Raw genomic sequence first — 24915 nt, 5'->3', positions numbered from 1 at the left:
GACATTGTCAGAAAAAATAAAGGCCATTTTTATACATTTTGGTTTCACCATGTAGAAATTACAGCAGCATTTATACATAGTCCCCCCCATTTCAGGGCACCATAATGTTTAGGACACATGGCTTCACAGGTTTTTTAATTGCTCAGGTGTGTTTAATAGCCTCCTTAATGCAGGTATAAGAGAGCTCTCAGCACCTATTCTTTCCTCCAGTCTTTCCACCTTTGGAAACTTTTATTGCTGTTTATCAACATGAGGACCAAAGTTGTGCCAATGAAAGTCAAAGAAGCCATATTGAGACTGAGAAACAAGAATAAAATTGTTAGAGACATCCGCCAAAAGGTAGGCTTACAAAAATCAACTGTTTGGAACATCATTAAGAAGAAAGAGAGCACTGGTGAGCTTACTAATCGCAATGGGACTGACAGGCCAAGGAAGACCTCCACAGCTGATGACAAAAGAATTCTCTCTATAATATAGAAAAATCCCCAAACACCTCTCCGACAAATCAGAAACACTCTTCAGGAGTCGGGTGTAGATTTGTCAATGACCACTGTCTGCAGAAGACGTCATGAACAGAAATACAGACGCTACACTGCAAGAATCAAACCACTGGTTAGCTGCAAAAATAGGATGGCCAGGTTACATTGCCAAGATATACTTAAAAGAGCGACCACAGTTCTGGAAAAAGGTCTTGTGGACAGATGAGACAAAGATTAACTTATATCAGAGTGATGGCAATAGCAAAGTATGGAGGAGAGAAGGAACTGCCCAAGATCCAAAGCATACCACCTCATCTGTGAAACACAGTGGTGGGGGTGTTATGGCCTGGGCATGTAGGGCTGCTGAAGGTACTGACTCACTTATCTTCATTGATGATACAACTGCTGATGGTAGCAGCATAATGAATTCTAAAGTGTATAGACACATCCTATCTGCTCAAGTTCAAACAAATGCCTCAAAACTCATTGGCCGGCAGTTCATTCTACAGCAAGACTGATCCCAAACATACTGCTAAATCAACAAAGGAGTTTTTCAAAGATAAAAAAAAAAAAGTTTAATCCTTGAGTGACCAAGTCAATCATCCAATCTGAACCCAATTAAGCATGCCTTTTTTTATGCTGAAGTGAAAACTGAAGGGGACTAGCACCCAAAACAAGCATGCTCAAGATGGCTGCAACACAGGCCTGGCAGAGCATCACCAGAGAAGACACCCAGCAACTGGTGATATCCATTAATCGCAGACTTCAAGCCATCATTGCATGCAAAGGATATGTAATAAAATGCTAAACATGACTACTTTCATTTACATGACATTCCAAACATTATGGTGCGCTGAAATGGGGGGACTTTGTATAAACACTGCTGTAATTTCTACATGGTGAAACCAAAATGTATAAAAATGTGTGCACTTTAACCACATGTGATTTTTTTTCTATTACAAATCTCAAATTGTGGAGTACAGAGGGAAATAAATAAATGATGGGTCTTTGTTCCAAATATTATGGAGGGCACTGTATGCACATAAATACTTCAAAACCCAGAGACAATTCAGGATTATTGAATGCAAACACCCATATAATGATAATTTTGTTCAACTATTTTCCCACTGAAAACTGTGTTCCACTTTATTCATCAACAATGCACTTTTGATGATTGCCAGAGGATTGATGTTATTTTTGTTTGAAGTTAGACGGCAAGATCTATGCTGCGACTAAAGTGGATGGATCATTCTTCCCAATTTTGGTTTTGCATTTGTTAAGAAATGATCTACTAAACTATTTTTAGGCATTAAAATCCTTATGGTAAAATATTAAACAATCCCAAATTTATTTGTTGGAGTTTAGACTGAGATTATCTTGAGATTTATACTTTTCCAGTCGCTATGAAAACCCCACAAGCCAATATAATTCTGCAAAATTACTAAAAATCCAGAAGCTTTTACTCAGCTGTGGATAATATCAACCATAATATCAACCATATCCTATCCTTGTGCAACATCTACACTTGCCCACCTTTCAACAGGGGTAAATAATGCTCTGTTTTTGGCACAGATCAGATGTGATGTCCCTGCTATCTCAGAGATCCACCATCACAGTCCTGCCCAGAACATTGAAACCCAGACCTTCCAGGAAGTCTGCAATGATTACTGCATATTCCAGTCCCCCCAGATAATTATGACAAAAGCATTTACATTTATGTAAGGCATAAATGTGAAATAAATATCCAGGTAAAAGTAAATTAAAATGAATCTTGAGCATGTCATCATTCAGATAAATTCATCCATGATTAATTATCCACAACATTTTTCTTCTACACTGACAAGTCTAATAAACATCCGTATTCTTACTACCTCTGACAAAAAAACAAAACAAGTGCCTAAGAAAGACTATAGAAACCAGAAATCTGAAATAAAGACGAAAAATAAGATTATCCCTCCAGGAAAAGTAAATTCTCTCCTTCCCTGGGTAGTTTTATCTGCAGTGTATTTTCAGAATGTTTTGTTTTATTTGCATACTATATACAATCATTTAGAATGGAAATACACTCTTCACCCCATTGACCATGCCAAACATCAAGCATCCATTTATACCACTTCTTCACTAAGCCCATTTTGTGATTGAGACAGTGCAGCGTAGGTTCACAAGATTGATCCCTGGGATGGCGGGACTGTCATATGAGGAAAGATTGAAAAGACTAGGCTTGTATTCACTTGAGTTTGAGGGGGGATCTTATAGAAAGGATGAGGGGGATCTTATAGAAACATATAAAATTATAAAAGGACTGGACAAGTTAGATGCAGGAAAAATCAGATTCAGATTCAGATTCAATTTTAATTGTCATTGTCAGTGTACAGTAGAGACAACGAAATGCATTTAATGTTCCCAATGTTGGACGAGTCCAAAACCAGAGGCCACAGTTTTAGAATAAAGGGGAGGTCATTTAAGACTGAGGTGAGAAAAAAATTTTCACCCAGAGAGTTGCGAATTTATGGAATTCCCTGCCACAGAGGGCAGTGGAGGCCAAGTCACTGGGTGGATTTAAGAGAGAGTTAGATAGAGCGCTAGGGGCTAGTGGAGTCAAGGGATATGGGGAGGAGGCAGGCACGGGTTATTGATAGAGGACGATCAGCCATGATCGCAATGAATGGCAGTGCTGCCTCGAAGGGCCGAATGGCCTCCTCCTGCACCTATTTAGTACGTTTCTATGTTTAGTCTCTCCACATCTCAATAATGGGCCTGTCCCACTACGGTGATTTTTCAACGGACTGCCGGCGACTGTCATGTTGCCGGCACCCGCCTGAAAAACCAGGAACTGGAACGGCAACTGTCAGTGGAACACACACAAACACATCGCAAAGGCGGGGGCCAGGGCAAGCGGGGGAGTGCTGTCTGAAATTCACACGGTACAAAGCCAAGGTGATACAGACACACATCGCAATGAACAGGAAGGTTGGTACTGTAATTAAGACGGGTAGCACAGTGCACGGTAAGTCATTTAAAAGAGGGGAGAAGGGGGGAGAAAGAGGGAGAAAACTTGTAAGAAGCCAGACAACTTTTAATACCAGAGATACACAACTGTAAAGTTCAGTGGATGTTTAACATTACCAGTCGGTTATCCTTGGTTCTGAAACCTCCTGCTTAAGTTTTTTTGAAAATGACAGGACAGCAAAGGCGATTAACTAAAAACTACCTATGACTACCCATATCTACATGGCGACCCCACTACAACTGCACCTACGACTACAGGATTATCGATTTTCTCCATGGCGACCAATTTTTGGTCGCAGAAAAAATTTCAACGTTGAAACATTTTCGGCTACCATACTGAGGCCGCGACTAGTTCCCAGAATGCGGGAACTCCTCGCGACCATGAAGGAGACTCACCAGAGACCACCAGTGAACATGTGGCGACCATGTGGCAAGCACAGAGTCTCCTGCACTCGCCTAAAAAGTCGCCTAAGTGGGACAGGCCCATAACTCTCCTCAATTCTACCACTCACCCACACACATGGGGCAAACTACACTGGCAAAATTACACACCAACATGCATGTCTTTGCGATGTGGGAATAATTTGGAAAACCAGACGGAAATCCAAGTGGTCACAGCGTGAACATGCAAATGGCACTTGGTTTGATTTACTCCATGTTGCTACCTCTGAGACAGCAGGGCTATGAGCTACACCAATGTGCCCCCTAAATAGTGGTATGTTGGTGCATGCTACTTGCAAGTCTCATTTATCCATACCTGGCCAATATCCCTCGAAATCATTCGTATCCATCTCCTGTCCAAATACTTATTAGAGACACAGAAAAATAGGTGATGGAGTAGGCCATTCGGCCCTTCGAGCCAGCACCACCATTTAATATGATCATGGTTGATAATCTAAAATCAGTGCCCCGTTCTTGCTTTTGCCCCCATTCCCCATATCCTTTGATTCCTTTAGCCCTAAGAGGTAGATCTCTCTCTTGAAAACACCAACATGAAATGTTGTTATCATACATGGGTTAACTATTTCCACAGGCAGCTAAATCCAAATGCCCATCACCCAGCACGTGAAAAGATTATCCCTCAGGTTTCATTTAAATCTTTCCCCTCTTGCCTAAAACCCATGCCCTCATGTTCTTGATTCGCCAACCCTGGGAAATAGGCTCTGCATTCACCCTATCTATCTCCATCACAATCTTATACACCTCTATAAGATCACCACTTAGTCTCCTGAGCTTCAAGGAATAAAGTCGTCGCCTACCCAAACTGAACACAATACTCCGTGCGATCTCACCAACATCTTGAACAACTGTAACATTACGTCCCAACTTCTATGCTCAATTCCTGACTGATGAAGGCCAGTGTGCCAACAGCCTTCTTCACCACAACTCTTTGCGACACCAAATATTAATCAAAGAGCAAATAGGTTTTCTATGTAAAAACAGAACAAAAATATCAGATGAAATAAATTCACCCTCGTTGGAGGGCAGTAATTACAGATTCATTGAGAACTGCTCTCATTAATAGAGCAGGTCTTCTGGAGAATCTTAATATGGGTATTTTGTAAGAGGAGGAAGGTTAAGAAGGGGTTTGTGGAGGATATTTTCACACAGATGTTTGGAATCTGGAAGGAACTGCCTGAAAGAGTGTTAGATGCAGAAATTCTAAATATTTATCTGGATGAGCATTTGAATGGCCCAAGTGTAGAGGGTGCAGACCAAATACTGGTAAATTGGATTGGTATAACGGTTGCATGGACAGGGTTCGTTGATTGAGCAGTTTCTGAGCTGTACAAGTTTTTTTGAGTAGTATAAGGCTAAAATTCTCCTTTCATAATTCCCTCTTGTGAAATGATGACCATGACTTACAGCAATAAAATGTCTTTGTTCTGGTTCATATCTGGTGCATATGACAAATAAACACTGTTGATAAAGACTCTTGATTGGAATAATTGTATGGTAGCCCTAACTCAAAGATGCTCAAAGCACAAGGGGAAACAGGTAACAATGTTGAAACTGGAAGAAAAGTGTTAGAGATGTTGGACAAAGTTTTGACAGGGTGAAAAAAAGGAGGCACGGGGCAATACAAATGAGTGAATAGGTTAAAAAAGAGCACAACACGGGTGATCAAGGTTTCACATCAGGCTGGAGAGTGAGGAATGAATTGAAGATTAGGATGAAGTTGGGGAAGTTGCAAATTACAAAAGGATAAGACAATAGGTCGCTTTCACCAAGTTTCAATAATGAGGACAAGGATTTTGAATAAAATGCACTAGAATAAAGGTAGCTTGTTGGGTTAGAGATCCCAAAGATACTTGCATAGAATAAGATATGAAAGTTGAACATGATGTTTAAGTATGGACATGTTCTCATTTCATTCCTTAGAATCCGGAAGTGGCGGCGCTGGTGAACGGCTGCGGCTCGCCTACAGTCCGTCTGTCTTGACTTTTTTTTTGTTGTTTTTTTTGTCTTGTTTTAGTCAAATTTTAGTTATTAGGTTGTGTTATGTGTGGGGGGGGGGGGGGGGCTGAAACATGGTTTTCTGTCTCTCCCTTCGGGGGAATGCGACTCTTTCTGTCGTATCCCCCCTTCTCCGCCTCAGTCTGTGCTGAGGCCTAATGGCGGAGCTGGCGGTCTCCAACTGCGACCGACCTCGAGGCTCCGGAAGCAGAGCCAGCCAGGACTTACCAACGCGAGGCTGGCCGAATTCGGAGCTGTGGCGGCGTTCCAGTGGCAGCGGCACGACTCGGGGCTGAGACGGCGCTCCGGTGAGGGCGGCCCGGCTTGGGGCTGAGACGGTGCTCCGTTGAGGGCGGCCCGACTCGGGGCTCGGGGCTGAGACGGTGCCCCGGTGGCTGGGGCGGCGTTCCGGCGGCAGCGACCTGAATCCCAGGCTCGGCTGCGGGCCAGTGGACGACATCGTCGGGAGCTCGCAGGTCACAGGCTGGTGCCTGTTTTCCGGAGCTCCCGCGGCAACAGCTGCGTTTGCTGGACTGGAGGGCGGCAGCTTCGACCACCCAGGGCCGCGGAGCTTGAACCGGCCCGTTCGCGGAGCTCGGTTGAGCCGCGGGACTGATTACCATCACCCGGTGGGGTAACAACATATTGCCTCAGCGCAGAGGGAGAATAAGGAGGGAAGAGACAGTAACTTTAAGACTTTTGCCTCCATCACAGTGAGGAGGTGCCTGGTGAACTCACTGTGGTGGATGTTAATTTGTGTTCATTGTGTGTTTTGTTGTTTATTATTATATGTATGGCTGCAGGCAACGACATTTTGTTCAGACCGAAAAGTCTGAATGACAAATAAAGGATCTAATCTAATCTAGTTAACCAGTCCAGAAAGCAATTTGGAGAGAATTTCGTTTCATACGAGTTTTGAGGATAAAGGAATAACTGCTAATTATAAATCCCTTAGCCATCAATAGGCTGAAAGAGCCAAGACTATTGACTTTACAAAAATTTAAGCAATTTTTTACATATAATTGAAGTATTTAGAATTTGAAGGGAATAAAATAGTCTGTGTGAACATACTATTTGAACAACAGGTTAGCAGGCATAAGGTATACAAGCTGTGTAGGCACACAACTTGGTTCGAGGTCAGAATTATTTTATTTACATAAAGAATTGTCAACACAAAATAAATTGCCAGCTCCAGCAGGGTATGGCTTGATGTCACAGTTAAAAAAATTCATTTACATGGGTCCTGATGCCGAGTGAAAGCTATATCTGGGATCATGGGTATTACATGATTACCATTTTCTTCAAAACTTTCAGTTCAGGACAGGTATTCACAGATATTGTTTAGAATTAGATTTTTGGTTTTCATCAGGAGGTTGCATAAATACAGGCGAGAATTAATACCAGGAGTCAGGTAGTTCCATTGTGTCATGGCCCTGTGAAACAGACTTCACGAAGCAGCTTGTAATTTCCTGCACAGTGTTTTTGCATCTGCACTCAGCTCCATGCCCTACAATGAAATTTGGCATCCTGATTCACATCACTCCCTAGCTTCGCTCTGCAACTTCTAGCTTTCTCGACCCAAAGTATCACCTGTCAATTCGATCCACAGTTCCGCCTGAACATTGTTTTGCTCAAGATTCCAGCATCTGCAGTTCCTTGTATTTCCACCCAAGCCTTGCACTCACCCCTCTCAAAGGAGAAAAAATGCTTTTCAAATATTAAAATGTGCAATAAAACCATGTTACTGTAATATCAGCAACAACATTCACGACAGAACTCTACTGAAGGAGGTGTAACTCAGTCTCTGCAATCAACTGCCATGAGTAATGCAAAAGCCTGTTAAAAGCTTTATCCCTTCATCACAGGACCATGAGAAGGAATTGGGGCGAAAACATCAATTCAATGTAGATTGGTGAATTTGACAGGCAAAATCTGCCAGTTACACATCAAATAAAAAAGTGTCAAATTAACAAAGCAGGAACTTAAGGCTTATAGTATTCCATGTTCAAGAATTTTCTTTTTAAAATAATTCCTTCCCTTCAAAACAACTCAAAATGGAAATTGCAGATTTACGAAGAACTGTTAAATGGAATGCACTCAGATGTTCTTAATGGTCCATTGAATAATATATTGTCTACATTTATCATTCTAATCTTTGGAATTTATACAAGATACATTCAACGCAAAATCTGTATTTGCTCGAAAAGTGCCTTCAGTCACTACTCTTGACCACTTTGTGCTGACAGAACACCTCAAATAGATCAGCCAGAACCTTTCTTTTTGTGTATAAAACAGGCTGATATCTTCATACCTTAAACATCAATATAGCTTTCATATTGAATCCACTATGCAATTCCAACAAGAACTTGGAAGAACATACAATGTCTATTTTTTCCATTCACTATTCAAGGAACAATCCTACTTTGTAGTTTTAAAGTCTATACAACCCCACATAAATAACAAATCAAATTTAATGTTATGCTATATTGTATAATTAACTGTTAAATATCAAGATTCATTTACAACAGAACAGCCTTGTTTTTTCAAAAATATTTGTAAAACCGACCACTTTATCTCATTCATCTGAAAAAGCCATTCTTGTTAAAAATGATATTCTATTGACCTCTGTGGCGATCACGCAGTGAGCAATAGCTAACTAGTTTATTACAAATACATAGTTGGTATTCATCTCCAATTAGAAGACACTGAAAAAGTGGAAATATTAAATTCTATAAATAAACAATTATGAATAAATTACTTGTTTTAAATTAATTCCATATTTGACCCCAAACTAATTGAAGTTATTCTCTCTTCCACTGCCATGCCCAGATTAGCACATGACATATATATAGAACAATGTGTACCTCATATATAGCACTCCATTCTGGTCAACTTGCCGCTGCCATCCTATTGGAACTTGGACTGCTGAGCTCCCACCATCTTTTTCACCATCATTCTCGTTTCCTCCATTCATTTTCACGTTTCTGCTTGTGACACCCAAAAGATATCAAAAGTCAGATGATATCTTCGGACTTCATGTCATCATGGCCTCTGAAACGTGACCATATGGTACAGTGCTTGCCCACTGTACGAACTAATCAAGATCTTCTGGCTCAATGAGGAATCATCGCTTCAAAAACCACCATTTTGTTTAAAGTCAATGCCTCATGATAATCCACATTCATTTAGTGCTGTTGGATGATTCAGAGGGTTTGGAGTTGTACAGTAGTGCTACATGGAGAGAAATGGTTGCTTCCTGAACACGATGTACATGATTCACAATATCTCAATCCGGTTCTGAACTTCAAGATAATTTATGTCATGAAATAGCAGTTTTTTTCAGCTTCACTTATTCTGCAGACTAGTGTTGATTATGAAGACAAAGTAATCTTCTAATTGAATCCATAGTAGGCCACATTCTTCAATGAACATAATTTCTCAGGCAAATGCAATCCAGATGGTTCTCGCTAATAAAATAACCTTCTGACTTCACATCTCACATTCTGTAAGTTTTGAACAATCCATTCTTCATACAAAATCCTGTAAATATACAAGTTTAGTTTAGATATCTGAAAATGTACACACTGTGCATAATTAACAATTAACTTACAAACACATAAATGCCAATTGTCCACCAGTTACCTTGCATATATTATACACTGATGTCTAGTTAAAATCATAGGCTCTCATGAAACGATAATGTTTCAATAAATTGGAGGAACAGCACCTCATATTCCGTTTGGGGAGTCTGCACCCCGGGGGCATGAACATCGACTTCTCCCAATTCTGTTAGTCCTTGCTGTCTCCTCCCCTTCCTCAGCTCCCCTGCTGTCTCCTCCCACCCTCCAGCCTTCCGGCTACTCCTCCTTTTCCCTTTCTTGTCCCCACCCACCCCCACCCCTGATCAGTCTGAAGAAGGGTTTCGGCCCGAAACGTTGCCTATTTCCTTCGCTCCATAGATGCTGCTGCACCCGCTGAGTTTCTCCAGCTTTTCTGTGTAACCTATGTTTCAATAGGAACTTGAACCAACTAGAAAATAATTTAAATCATGATGAAATTAACGCCTTGCTTTAATAAAAACATGAGAATTAAGATAAATTGACCAACATCAACATTTGTCCTTGGAATTCCAAGGTAAATGTCTTATGTAATGCAAAACAATAATTACATTTCTCAAAATTCAAATTATGACTAAGCCCAACTCATCCATATAAAAAAACACTGCACATGCTCAAATGCTATGAAGTGCACATTGCATTGTCAGATATGGAGTATTTTAAATATTAAACCTCATGTTTACCATTTGGGTGAACCCAAAGTATTGAGCAGCTGTATTAGTCACGTTGTCTACCATGTTCCTGCACATCAAAAGGGAACAAAAATGAGAATGGCAAATACATGATTCAGTCAATGAGAAGTCAAGAAATAGGCTTTTCAGTAAATATCTGAAATAACTGACAAAAGTAATTTGTTGAAATGGTAAACTTCAAAACCAGTGGAATATGAAATGTTATTAGCTATATTTTGAACCTAGTACCTAACGAAGTATATCGGATGCAAGAGAAACAAAATGTACTAGACTAAGTGTAGTACCGCAATGCAATATTCCACCACTCACCCGTTCCCCCAACGCAACCTGTTCCCCCAATGCAATATTCCGCCACTCACGCATAGCCCCCAATTGCGCAGGCATGGCTCATTTCCCCTCAACCCCAACCTCTCTACACCAACTCCTGCACCTCCACAGACACCTCTGTCAAGCTTCTCAAGTTTGCGGATGACTCAACCCTGATTGGACTGATCCAGGATTGGACTGATTCAGCCTTCACCACGATAGCCCCACCAGACAGGCTGAGAAGCTACAGGAATTAGGGCTCAACACCCGCCTGTGTGCCTGGGCCCTGGACTTTCTCACTGCCAGGCCCCAGGTAGTCAAGATGGGAGGGAATACATCAAAGTCCCTCACCCTGAGCACAGGATCGCCCCAGGGTTGCGTCCTCAGTCCCCTGTTGTACTCCTTGTACACACATGACTGTGTGGCTAGGTTCACCTCCAACTCAATAATCAAGTTTGCTGATGACACTGGGGTGGTGGGCCTGATCTCAGACAACGATGAGAAGGCCTACCGGGAGGAGGTGGCTGATCTGGCACTCTGGTGTCAGGACAACAGCCTCCTCTTGAACGTCAAAAAAACTAAGGAGCTGATCGTGGACTTTAGGAGGGCACATCATCCGCGGACGTACACACCATTGAGGATAAATGGGGATACTGTGAATAGGGTGAGCTGTTTTAAATATCTGGGAGTCCACATCTCTGAGGATATGACATGGGCATCACATGCCGCAGCATTTGTGAGTAAGGCAAGGCAGCGCCTTTACCACCTCAGGCAATTGAGGAAATTCAGAGCGTCTCCAAGGATCTTCCAGTTCTTCTACTCAGCGGCTGTGGAAAGCATCTTGTCCGGAAATATTACTATCTGGTTTGGGAATTGCTCTGCCCAGGACAAGAAGGCTCTGCAGCGAGTAGTGCGTTCGGCCGAAAGCACTATGGGAACTTCACTCGCCCCCCTGCAGGAACTATACATCAGGAGGTGCAACTCCAGAGCTAATAAAATCATGGGAGACCCCTTCCACCCCTGCAACGGACTGTTCCAGCTGCTACGGTCAGGCAAACACCTCAGTTGCCATGCTGTTAGAACGGAGAGGTTGAGAAGGAGTTTCTTCCCAGAGGCCATTAGGACTGTAAACTCCTATCTCACCATGGACTGACTTTTAATGTACTACGTCTTTTTATTTTTAAAAGTGCTGTTTTTTTCCCCGTTTCCTTCCGCTCACAATATTTAATATGTAAAATAATATGTGATTCTCTTCCATTCTGTTTGTAGTTTGTTTGGTTGTTTGTTTGTTTGTCTTTTTGCACAAAGCGCGAGCATTGCCACTTTTCATTTCATTGCACATCTCGTATGTGTATGTGACGAATAAATTTGACTTGACTTGGATGGGGAGGAATAATCTGCCTACGGACAGGAAGTGTCACAGCTGGCGTCCTGTAACCGTCGCAACATCCTAGAGCTCAATGCTCTTAAGACAGTGGAATTGATTGTAGACTTTAGGAGAGCTCCCCCTCCACTCACCCCTCTCACCATCAACCACACCACAGTCACATCTGTGGAGTCTTTTAAGTTCCTGGGAACCATCATCTCCAAGGACCTCAAGTGGGGGGCTACCGTCGACTCCACAGTTAAAAAGGCACAACAGAGGATGTACTTCCTGCGGCAGCTGAGGAAGCACAATCTGCCACAGGCAATGATGGTCCAATTCTACACGGCCATCGTAGAGTCTGTTCTGACCTTCTTCATCATGGTCTGGTTTGGCTCAGCCACTAAGCACGACACCTGGAGGCTGCACCGAATCGTCCGATCAGCAGAGAACGTTATTGTCTGCAACCTTCTCTCCATTGATGAACTATACATTGCAAGGGCCAGGAAGCGAGCGGGCAAGATCATCTCTGACCCCTCTCACCCTGGCCACAAACTCCTTGAACCACTTCCCTCCGGAAGGCGACTCCGGACTGTCAAAGCCAGACATAAAAACAGTTTTTATCCACGAGTAGTTACTCTACTCCACAGCCAAAAATCTGTAGCTTCCCTTTGATCTGGTATTTGTTGACACATGCTTGATCAATGGTGTTTTGTCATGTATGTGAATACTTGGCCAATAAACTTACTTCGGAACAAAACTTGTTGCACTTGCAGCAAAGGAGAATGGTAAGGTGGTGAAGAATCATAGCGCTATCGTGTACTATTTTTGCACAAATAGAAAACCACGCAAACCGGAAGAGCACAAGATCATAGTTTTAGTTATGTATGGACTACAGAACATTATCCCTAGACTTGCTTCCCATGTAGCTTATTTAAGAGCCCAATAAAAACTATAAAATGTGGTGTGTTGCACATCATGAACGGAATATTTTATGATGATAAAGTTACAGAAATTCACTATTAATGTCCAACACGTGTCTATATTGCAAATGGTATTGTGTGATTCTCAAACCAACCTTTGGAAATTATTCACTGACACTACTCACTTTGTTTCACAATCTGAATCAAGTAAGAAGAGCTCCAAATTGATTTGCAGCCACCTCTGAAGGCTGTGCGCAGGTTATAAATGTAGATATATGAACGAGTGAACAAGCTCCCATAATATTCTTAAATACAAACATCCTACGTATAGAAACATAGAAAATAGGTACAGGAGTAGGCCATTCGGCCCTTCGAGCCTGCACCTCCATTCAATATGATCATGGCTGATCATCCAACTCAGTATCCTGTACCTGCCTTCTCTCCATACCCCCTGATCCCTTTAGCCACAAGGGCCACATCTAACTCCCTCTTAAATATAGCCAATGATCTGGACTCAACTACCTTCTGTGGCAGAGAATTCCAGAGATTCACCACTCCCTGTGTGAAAAATGTTTTCCTCATCTCGGTCCTAAAGGATTTCCCCCTCATCCTTAAACTGTGACCCCTTGTTCTGGACTTCCCCAACATCGGGAACAATCTTCCTGCATCTAGCCTGCCCAACCCCTTAAGAATTTTTATAAGTTTCTATAAGATCCCCCCTCAATCTTCTAAATTCTAGCGAGTACAAACCGAGTCTATCCAGTCTTTCTTCATATGAAAGTCCTGACATCCCAGGAATCAGTCTGGTGAACCTTCTCTGCACTCCCTCTATGGCAAGAATGTCCTTCCTCAGATTAGGAGACCAAAACTGTACGCAATACTCCAGGTGTGGTCTCACCAAGACCCTGTACAACTGCAGTAGAACCTTCCTGCTCCTATACTCAAATCCTTTTGCAATGAATGCTAACATACCATTTGCCTTCTTCACTGCCTGCTGCACCTGCATGCCTACTTTCAATGACTGGTGTACCATGACGCCCAGGTCTTGTTGCATCTACCCCTTTCCTAATTGGCCACCATTCAGATAATAGTCTACTTTCCTGTTTTTGCCACCAAAGTGGATAACCTCACATTTATCCACATTATACTGCATCTGCCATGCATTTGCCCACTCACCCAGCCTATCCAAGTCACCTTGCAGCCTCCTAGCATCCTCCACACAGCTAACACTGCCCCCCCCCCCAGCTTTGTGTCATCCGCAAATTTGGAGAGGTTGCATTCAATTCCCTCGTCCAAATCATTAATATATATTGTAAATAGCTGGGGTCCCAGCACTGAGCCTTGCGGTACCCCACTGGTCACTGCCTGCCATTGTGAAAAGGACCCGTTTACTCCTACTCTTTGCTTCCTGTCTACCAGACAGTTCTCTATCCACATCAATACAAACCTCCAATACTGTGTGCTTTAAGTTTGTATACTAATCTCTTATGTGGGACCTTGTCGAAAGCCTTCTGAAAGTCCAGATATAACACATCCACTGGTTCTCCCTTATCCATTCTACTAGTTACATCCTCGAAAAATTATATAAGATTCGTCAGACATGATTTACCTTTCATAAATCCATGCTGACTTTGTCCAATGATGTCACCACTTTCCAAATGTGCTGCCATCCCATCTTTAATAACTGATTCTAGCAGTTTCCCCACTTCCGCATTTCGTTGTCTCTGTACTGTACACTGACAATGACAATAAATTGAATCATTTTTTCATTTCATTTCCGACGTTAGACTAACTGGTCTGTAATTCCCCGTTTTCTCTCCCCCTCCCTTTTTAAAAAGTGGGGTTACATTAGCTACTCTCCAATCCTCAGGAACTACTCCAGAATCTAAAGAGTTTTGAAAAATTATCACTAATGCATCCACTATTTCTGGGGCTACTTCCTTAAGTACTCTGGGATGCAGCCTATCTGGCCCTGGGGATTTATCGACCTTTAATCCATTCAATTTACCTAACACCACTTCCCGGCAAACATGGATTTCACTCAGTTCCTCCATCTCATTTGACCCCCGGACCCCTGCTATTTCCGGCAGATTATTTATGTCTTCCTTAGTGAAGACAGAACCAAAGTAGTTATTCAATTGTACTGCCATGTCCTTGTTCCCCATGATCAATTCACCTGTTTCTGACTGCAAGGGACCTACATTTGTTTTAACTAATCTTTTTCTCTTCACATATCTATAAAAGCTTTTGCAGTCAGTTTTTATGTTCCCTGCCAGTTTTCTTTCATAATCTATTTTCCCTTTCCTAATTAAGCCCTTTGTCCTCCTCTGCTGGACTCTGAATTTCTCCCAGTCCTCTGGTAGGCTGCTTTTTCTGGCTAATTTGTACGCTTCATCTTTTGTTTTGATACTATCCCTGATTTCCCTTGTTATCCACGGGTGCACTACCTTCCCTGATTTATTTTTTTGCCAAACTGGGATGAACAATTGTTGTAGTCCATCCATGCAGTCTTTAAATGCCTTCCATTGCATATCCACCGTCAACCATTAAGAATCAATTGCCAGTCTATCTTGGCCAATTCACGTCTCATATCCTCAAAGTTACCTTTCTTTAAGTTCAGGACCCTTGTTTCTGAATTAACAATGTCACTCTCCATCCTAATGAAGAACTCAACCATATTATGGTCCCTCTTGCCCAAGGGGCCACGCACAACAAGACTGCTAACTAACCCTTCCTGATTACTCAATACCCAATCCAGAATAGCCTGTATGTACACGTTTGTTCTTATAAACGGCCAAGCTTGTAATTTTAATAATTGTTCTTTCTTATCAGCATTGTGCTTTGGATGCCATTCACTACAGTACTATGAAAGTACATAATTATTTACAGAAGCCTGTAAAAATAGAACACACTGCCCAGGAACAACCATACATGCAGCACCTCAATGCATTGACAACATACAAATATTTTTGCAATTTCTCAACATCAAGGCATCAGAGTATTAGTAGAAGAACCATTATTTTTTCACTCATGATTTCTGAATGCTTTTGTATTTTGTATGCATTTACGATAATTTTCTGGGATCTGTTAGTTAATTCATAATCTGTTACTTTGCAACAATTTAGAATTAAACAAATATTTTTAATTTATAAAATAAAAATAATTAGGCAAATAATAATCATGCACGTCTCCATTATTTATGGCAACATTTGGCTAACTGGCCAATCACCAATCTGCATATTGAAGAATGTATTACTATTGCATTGTAGCCAACTAGGACTGTAAAAGGAAACACACATTTATGTACACGTTTTTTTTAAAAGTTGGGACAAAAGTAAACAATCTCCAATAATATTGAGCTTTTCATGTTGTGTGTTCTTTTTCTCTAATTTTAGTAATTTTTCTTTATTTCCTTCCTTTGCAAGTTGTTGGAACCAAATACCAAAAAAGGCTTTTCACACGTGTCTCATGCCATATGTCAAATTTTCCATTATGTAAATGAAAGAAAATGCTGACATATGCCATCATTATGTATGTTTCCCTCTCTCCCCCCCCCTCGTACTTGGGGTCTGAAGCACATTCGGGGACCGGACCCAACGGGTCTGCACTTGGTCTAGTATATCTATGAATTCCCATTCCTAGCTTTCTGATCAACCCTGAATATATCCCAAATGTAATCACTCCAAATAGGCAAAGGTATCTTCGGCAATCAAGACATCCTCCTCTGTCATTGCATATTTAATCTAATTTAGTTCTCTGGTCAAGTCCCTCCGATCCAAATCCTGACAAGGAATACGTTACAAATCTCATCGAAATCAGCAATGCCAAAAAACCCAGTAAAGATGACATCATTGTACAAAATGCAACTTTAAAACACTATTAACCCCTCGCCTCCCACCACACACGTATAAAGCAATAAATCACTTTAAGTAATCCATTCGTTTTCCCATTTCAATTTAGGGTTACCTGCTGTTGGACTATTAGTTATTTTACGAAATATTAGTCTGAAGTTGCAAGGAATTCCTTTGTTTACCAGTCGATCCTAAAAGGTGTATTTAATATCAAGCTACAGCAGGGCTGCCAACTCTCACGTATTGAGCGTGAGAATCACGCATTTGGCTAAATTCTCACGCTGATCACAAATTTCTCACGCTCTGTCGTGAGGAATTTTGTGATCAACGAAAATTTTAAAATGCATCTCAACTGCATGGGCCGCGGGTGTTGGAGAGCCGGGGCTGAGGGAGGGATGGAAGCAGAAGCAGTGGCGGGGACAGATGCAGATGGGGAGCTGGGGCTGGTGAGTGTTTGTCGGGCTGGCGAGTGCTTGTCGGGCTGGCGAGTGTTTGTCGGGCTGGCAAGTTGCTTGCTGCAGCTTCGGCCACGGAGCAGCCTCAGTGCAAAGAGTCCTGGGATGTCTGAGGCGTCGGAAGTGTTGCGCCGCAGCTGTGAGAGTCTCTGTGCCGAATTCGCCCTGGTGACCGGCATGGACCAGGCTGTGGTTCGGTGCATCCTGGAGGACAACCAATGGCTGCTGGAACAAGTACCAAGAACTGGGTAGAAACGGTGTAAGACAGTGGCCTTGAAATGGGGGTGGTTGGAGAAAGCATCCTGCTTGCTAGACTTTTACTTACTGTAACTGCAGGAAAAATGTTCCTGCTGTTGGGGAAGTTCAGAACCAGGGGGTCACATAGTTTAAGGTGTAGGCCATTAGACTGAGAAGAGGACAAACTTTCTTCACCCAGAAAGTTGTGAATCTGTGGAATTCTCTGCCACAGAAGGCAATGAATTCACTGGATGTTTTCAAGAGAGTTACCTTTAGCTCTTGGGGCTAGCGAAATCAAGGGATATTGGGGAAAAAACAGGAAAGTACTGATTTTAGATGAACAGCCCTGATCATATTGAATGGCAGTGCTGGCTCGAAGGGCCGAATTACCTATTCCTGCACATATTTTCTATGTTTCTATGCTTGAGTATATGGCAATAAAACTCAGCCACTTGATTTTGAAGCATTCATGCATGGTGGAGGTATAATGTAGTCATAGAGTGATACAGTGTGAAAACAGGCCCTTTGGCCCAACTTGCCCACACCCGCCAACATGTCCCAGCTACACTACCTGCTTTTGGTCCATATCCCTCCAAATCTGTCCTATCCATGTATCAGTCTAACTGTTTCTTAAATGTTGGGATAGTCGCTGGCTTAACTACCTCCTCTGGCAGCTTGTTCCATACACACACCACCCTTTGCTTTGGAAAAAGTCACCTCTTGAAAAGTTATCTCTTAAAATTACTTCAAACAAAAAACATTTAAATCATTCTTCTACAATGCACTAAAACATGATTTTAATACATCAAATTTGAAAATGTCCCAATCGCGGGAGGGAGGGACATCCCACTCCCGCACCCTCCCACTCAGTTGCTCCACTCCCCCACTGGGTACCCCCAAGGCCAGTGATCAGTGATGGCTCAGCCTCCCCACTTTCAAAAATGCTCCATGGCCCCTGGTTCAGACAGAGAGCACTGCCAGATGTGAGCGGGGAACTGAGGGCCAGTTGTCCGTGATGTCTGGATCCCAATGCTCAGCGCTTCGTGTTTTGGAGTGGGCTAAAGTTTTTTGATTTGTAATTAGCCTGATTTGTAATTAGTTGCCAAAACCTTCATTTATTAATCCGGAATATCCAGGGGGATGGGATAAGTGTAATATTAAAATAACATAAAAGGTGCCAGGCTGTCTGTCACAACATACAGTCCCGATAACCCATTATTTCCTTCAGTTAAATATTGGGAAGGTAGAACTATTATCATTTGCCACTCAACTATTATGTTTGTTTACCTCACTGTCTATTTTAAACACCACCACCACCCAAATTCCTTTGGCAGGTTGAATAGAAATGTCCCCAATCTCGTTGTTTTATTAATTGAAAACATAGATGAACTTCCTCAAGGAGTGTAATCAGATGGAAACGGATTCAGATGCGATGTTTAAGAGCTTGTTCAAAGAAGGGGCATATATTAAAGGAGTGACAGAGATACTTGCAGGGGAATATGTGAGGAGGTTATTATTTGTCTGTTATTTGTCAAGTTTTAGCTTGAACCAGAACATCTGAAGATTCAAAGTTTAATATTGTAATTATGCTGATACTGACTCCAACCAACCACAAAATGAATATCATCTATTCCGAAGGTTTTATTTTTCTGATACCATTTAAACTTCACTTGGATTTCAATCACTTCAATGTAAAAGTAATTGGGAATGGGGAGCATTGGAACAAAAAATTTTCCTCGGTACATATTAACTGTAATATAATAATGTATGCATGTTGTGTTATGAATACCACAGAAAACATTATGTACTCTCAAGATCACATTTAATAGAATAATATTGCTTAAATATATAGTTATTGGACTTTGCATTTCAGAAAAGTCCCAGCTGAGAGGAAGACAGCAAAATACTGGGGGTGAAAATGACGTCAGGACAGTTTGTTAGGAAAATAAAGGAAATTATAACAGAATACTTATACAGCTGAGTGAGTATAAATTTATGGATGAGATATTGTGTTCAACCAACTGATGACTTCTTTGACAAAGTAACTAGCATGTTAGATAACAAGGAAGCCAATGGATGTAGCAAATTTGGTTATACAAAATTTGGTCTGTGAAGTGCCCCGTAAAAGAATACATTAGATAAGCACCTGTGGACTTGAACGTAATAGGTTACGTCCAGGGGGTCAGATATGGGGCTTTATGTGTGGGCCAGATATATTGTCAGTGCAGAGGGGCTAGGAGCACGGCCAAGTGTACATCCAGAGTCAAGGTCTGGAATGGTACTAGGTGTGCAGTAAAAACTGGGGCAATGGGAGTGTTCAGCACTGGGAACCTAAGCAGGTAAGCAGCTATGATCAGGGTTGAATAGGGGGCCAGGTGTACGGCTGGACCCAGGGTCAAAATGAGAGAAGGTATGCAACTGGAGTCAGGGTCAGGAGTAGTACCAGGTGTGCAGTGAGACTCACGTTGGTCAACATGGGCCAAGTGATTATAATCTGATTTCCATACATGTGCTGCACTTGTTAATCAGAGTCTGCCTCTGCGGTGGAATGTAATTAGGAATGTAATTTTACCTTACCTTATTCATAGCTAATCCAATTTAAAGCATAAATATTGCATTCAAGTGTAGGTTAAAAGACTCGCTACAGTATGCATCAAATTGCACAATTTCAAACAGAAAAAGCAAAAGCTCCATACTACGGTTACTACGCTCCCTCGGGCTTGGTCTCTCGCAATTTCTCACTCCCAACTCTCACCCAATGCTGGCAACCCTGAGCTACAGCATTTGCACAAAACTGGATATTGTAATTGTTTCTGGATTACACAGCTGGTTACAGAGGAGACATTAAAGACCAAATCACTTCTCAAGGAGATATATATTTCCCTCAATGTTTAGTACAGTTTTATGTGGCCGTGTCTTGTTGCTTTTCATTTCGTATGAATGTATGGTAACTCAAATTTCACTGTACCGTAATAGGCACATGTGACAATAAACTGACCATGAAACCTTGAACAGTTTAACATGACATCAATTAGAACAGAAAAATTCAATTCGAGGTGGAAATACTGATGAAATGCAGAAATCTAATTGTGCTTTTTCTTACAAGATCTGCAGTTTACAACACAAAGAGTTAGAAATGCATGCAGTTTTTAAGGCAAAGATTTTACAGAAACTTGCAGACACAAAGGGATACTCCTCAAAGAACTATTTGTTGGCTGATTTATGCCTCCCTAATATTAATTTTGCAAACACTGCATCTCCGGATTTTCACGGTTGCTGCATTTGCACTTTGATTGCCTATTCTTCCTACTCTTCAGCAGTCCCCTGGGTTGAAGATGACTTGCTTTCACTCATTTCTATGGGTTCAGTAGGGAACAAAACTTACTGCTGAAGGAAATCAGTAGTTTGTGCAGCACCGATGGGGAAATTGAATTATTGCTGATTTGGGTCAAGACCTTACATGCAAGGTCTCGGCCCAAAATGTTGCCAATTCCTTCCAACCCCGGATAGATACCCGTGAAGCTTCAGCAAGAAAAAAAAATCTATTCTGGTGCATGTGACAATGAAACGATTTTAAGATGCCGCTCAACTCCGAGTTCGTCCAGCAGTTTGTTGCTTCAGATTCCAGCACCTGCAGTTTCTGTGATGTGGCTGATGGCAGCTATTAAACATTTCACAGAAAGTTGAGCAATTAATAATGCAGCATGGAGGCACAAGTTATTGCAGATTTTGGTTTACAAAAAAAAACAAAAAAACTGCTGGACTAATTCAGGTCTGGCAACATCTCAAGAGAATATTGGATAGGTGAGGTTTCAAGTCTGAAAGGTCCTGACCCGGAACTTCACCTATCTAGTTTCCCCGAGATGCTGCCTGAACTGCTGAGTTACTCCGGCATTGTGTCTTTTTTGGTAATGTAGCATTATTTGAACAGTGTGATAAATGTCACCACCTACCAATCTTTCTCTCAAAGTAAACACGTACAGAAGCTCATTTCATCAGGTTGTCGAATTTAACTATTCTAACATTATGTCATGTGATCCATGAAGACTCGTGAAATCTTTCATATTGTAAAACAAAAATCAAACTACATGGTATTCGATGGATTTGCTGTTCAGTGTCTGCATTTCCTTTTTCCTTTTCAGTTTTTTATTTCCTTCCATTAAATAAGAGCACCATCTAACACTAAACAAGGATGAGGATTCATTAAATATATGTCAACATTTATAATTCCCTCGTGGATAAAACTAGTCGTTGCTGAGTAAATTCAAAGTCTCCAGCCAGACATATGGCACTAAATAATAGCTAATTTCTAGTTTAAAATATTTGGCTAAACTTGTCAAACATAAAAGTGAACATATCTTTAATAAGATTCACGATTCAAGAGTTTATTGTCATGTGTCGCAGATAGGACAATGAAATTCTTGCTTTGCTTCAGCACAACAGAATATAGAAGGCATAAATACAGAACAGATCAGCGTGTCCATATACCATTGAATAAATATATACACACACACGTCAATAAATAAAACAGATAAAGTGCAAATAAACAGATAATGGGCTATTATGTTCAGAGTTTTGTTTAAGTTGAGTTCAATAGCCTGATGGTTGTGGGGAAGTAGCTGTTTCTGAACCTGGATGTTGCAGTCTTCAGGCTCCTGTACCTTCGACCTGAAGGTAGCGGGGAGATGAGTGTGCGGCCAGGATGATGTGGGTCCTTGATGAAACTGCCAGCCTTTTTGAGGCAGCGACTGTGATAAATCCCCTCGATGGTGGGGAGGTCAGAGCCGATGATGGACTGGGCAGTGTTTACTACATTTTGTAGTCTTTTCCACTCCTGGGTGCTCAAGTTGCCGAACCAAGCCACGATGCAACTGGTCAGCATGCTCTCTACTGTGCACCTGTAGAAGTTAGAGAGAGTCCTCCTTGACATTACCGACTCTCTGTAATCTTCTCAGGAAGTAGAGCCGCTGATGTGCTTTCTTTATAATAGCATCAGTGTTCTCGGACCAGGAGAGATCTTCAGAGATCACGCCCAGGAATTTGAAGCTCTTGACCTTTTCCACCATCAAACCGTTGATATAAACGGGACTGTGGGTCCCCATCCTACCCTTTCCAAAGTCCACAATCAGTTCCTTGGTTTTGCTGGTGTTGAGGGCCAGGTTATTGTGCTGGCACCATTTGGTCAGTCGATTGATCTCACTTCTATACTCTGCCTCGTCACCATTAGAGATACGTCCCACAACGGTGGTGTCGTCAGCGAACTTAATGGAGTTCGCACTATGACCGGCTACGCAGTCATGAGTATAGAGTGTGTACAGCAGGGGGCTGAGCACGCAGCCTTGAGGTGCTCCAGTGCTGATTGTTATCGAGGCTGACACTTTTCCACCAATTCGAACAGTCTGTGGTCTGTGAATGAGGAAGTCGAGGATCCAATTGCAGAGGGGTGCGCAGAGACCCAGTTCTGAGAGTTTGATAACCAGCTTGGAGGGGGTGATTGTATTAAATGCCGAGCTGTAATCAATGAATAACAGCCTGACATATGAGTTTTTGTTGTCCAAGTGGTCTAGAGTGGAGTGGAGAGCCAGCGAGATCGCATCCACTGTTGATCTGTTGTGGCGGTAAGCGAACTGCAGTGGGTCCATGTTTTTGGCGAGATAGGAGTTGATTTGTGCCATGATCAACCTCTCGAAGCACTTCATCACCACCGACGTTAGTGCCACTGGTCGATAGTCATTGAGGCACGTCATCTTGCTCTTCTTGGGCACCGGTATTATTGATGCTCTTTTAAAGCAGGTGGGAACTTCGGACCTCAGAAGAGAGCGTTTGAAAATGTCTGTAAAAACTCCAGCCAGTTGGTCCGCACAGGTTTTTAGAACACGACCCAGTATACCATCAGGTCCAGGTGCTTTTCGAGGGTTCACCCCTCTGAAGGATTTTCTGACGCAGGCCTCTGTGACGGTGATTGAAATACCATCACAGCGAATGGGGGCTCGAGAAGGCACATCAGTGTTCTCCCTATCAAAGCGTGCGTAAAACGCATTGAGCTCGTCAGGGAGTGATGCTACGTCGCCATTCGAGCTGCCTCCTGATAAATTATATACTTTAAAGAAGAAAAAAAACTTCTTGCTATGATCAGTGCATTTTCAGGACAGAGTGAGACAAGAATGTCCAGAACAATATCTGTGACCCTTCATAGTTCTGGTTGTGAAAACCTTTGAGCAAAATCTTTGCATATAAATGTTTGATTTACTTCGGTTGCAGCAATATCTAAGGAACTTTAAAATCAGTCTTCAATGATGTTGAGAATGTCAGATTCTTCTTTCGGACTGTTTGGTAAAAATATTCCATATCTGAGACCTATGCTCAGGCTTAACCTGATATTTCTCCATTGTTGACGCAGCACTATTGATTGCACTGCTTCAGATGCAACTGTGCTCTTAGTAAAAACAAAAATCTAATAACGTTATTTCAGACAAAAAAAAAAAGTCATTCTAGGGAGAGGATAATCTTGCAACCAAGATTGGCTGTCACTGTTCCTAAATCACAATAGTAACTTCCACTAAAAGCATTTCAATAACTGCAAAGCAGTCTCAGGATCATGGATGTGAATGGCATTATAGAATTACGCTTATTTCAATGGGCTTCAAAAAACCCCATTTATTTTATAGTTTTTATGCTTTATGATGCCGTGGTGATGCTTTGCTTGAAAACAAACATTTGAGCAGCACACGGTCTGTTCATAAATACAATTAGTTTTCATAAAGTCACAGTGTGGAAATAGGCCCTTCAGCCAAACTTGCCAACTCCGACCAACCTATCCCATCTACACTAGTTTCACCTGCCTGTGTTTGGCCGATATCCCTCTAGACTTATCCTATCTATGCACCTGGTCAAATTCTGGGCATCTACCCTATCCTCTCATGATCTTGTACACCACTATAAGATCACCCCTCATCCTCCTGCACTCCAAGGAATAAAGTCCTAGCCTGCTCAACCTATCCCGAGAGCTCAGGCCTCGGGTCCTGGCAACATCCTCCAAAATGTCTGCACCCTTTCGAGCTTAACATTAACTCATTCATCAATGAGAGTGTGGAGATGCACATTATTTTTGGAACTGTCACTGGACAAATTGGGTCATAATTGTTTGGTTCCTGTCAGACCTGCCTTGCTGTCTTCATTAACATAATTTTTTTTTAATTAATTTTCTCAGAATTGATCTGTCATTTTACCATTACCCTTCACCCCACACACATCCAACTACATTTTTTGTGGTTTACAATGGACACAAAAATGCAATAATATTCTCAAATCACATGAACCTGGAGGAACACAGTGGCTCAGGCAGCATCTGTGGAGGGAATGGACAGATGTCGTTTCAGGTCAGGCTCTTTCTTCAAACTGATGGGGAAGGAGAGAAAAATGGAAAACTGGCGGGGGTGGGGAAATGGCAGACTTTACCCCACCCCACTTTCCTAGCTTTCTCTCTTACATATCTTGCCAAGCTTTGCCCCATACCTACCCGTTTT

General features: G+C 41.9%; 1 protein-coding gene across 5 annotated transcripts in view; it reads right to left on the bottom strand.

Annotated features, from left to right (window-relative positions):
• mbd6 (methyl-CpG binding domain protein 6) overlaps positions 1–24915 on the bottom strand; it is a 211044-nt gene that overhangs the window by 93590 nt on the left and 92539 nt on the right. For 4 of the 5 annotated variants that reach the window (XM_055638684.1, XM_055638686.1, XM_055638687.1 and 1 more), the window contains exon 2: positions 8810–9485. In XM_055638684.1, coding sequence (XP_055494659.1) covers positions 8810–8919 — 110 coding nt within the window. In that variant the 5' untranslated portion in view covers positions 8920–9485. Of the gene's footprint in view, positions 1–8809; positions 9486–10245; positions 10304–24915 lie in introns of all 5 variants that reach the window. The other variant, XM_055638685.1, reaches the window with a different exon arrangement.

This window comes from Leucoraja erinacea, chromosome 7 (genome assembly GCF_028641065.1).
Source record: "Leucoraja erinacea ecotype New England chromosome 7, Leri_hhj_1, whole genome shotgun sequence".
NCBI classification, from domain to species: Eukaryota; Metazoa; Chordata; class Chondrichthyes; order Rajiformes; family Rajidae; genus Leucoraja; species Leucoraja erinaceus.
Note: the sequence above shows the minus strand (reverse complement) of the source record. Positions and strands in the feature narration are given on the sequence as shown.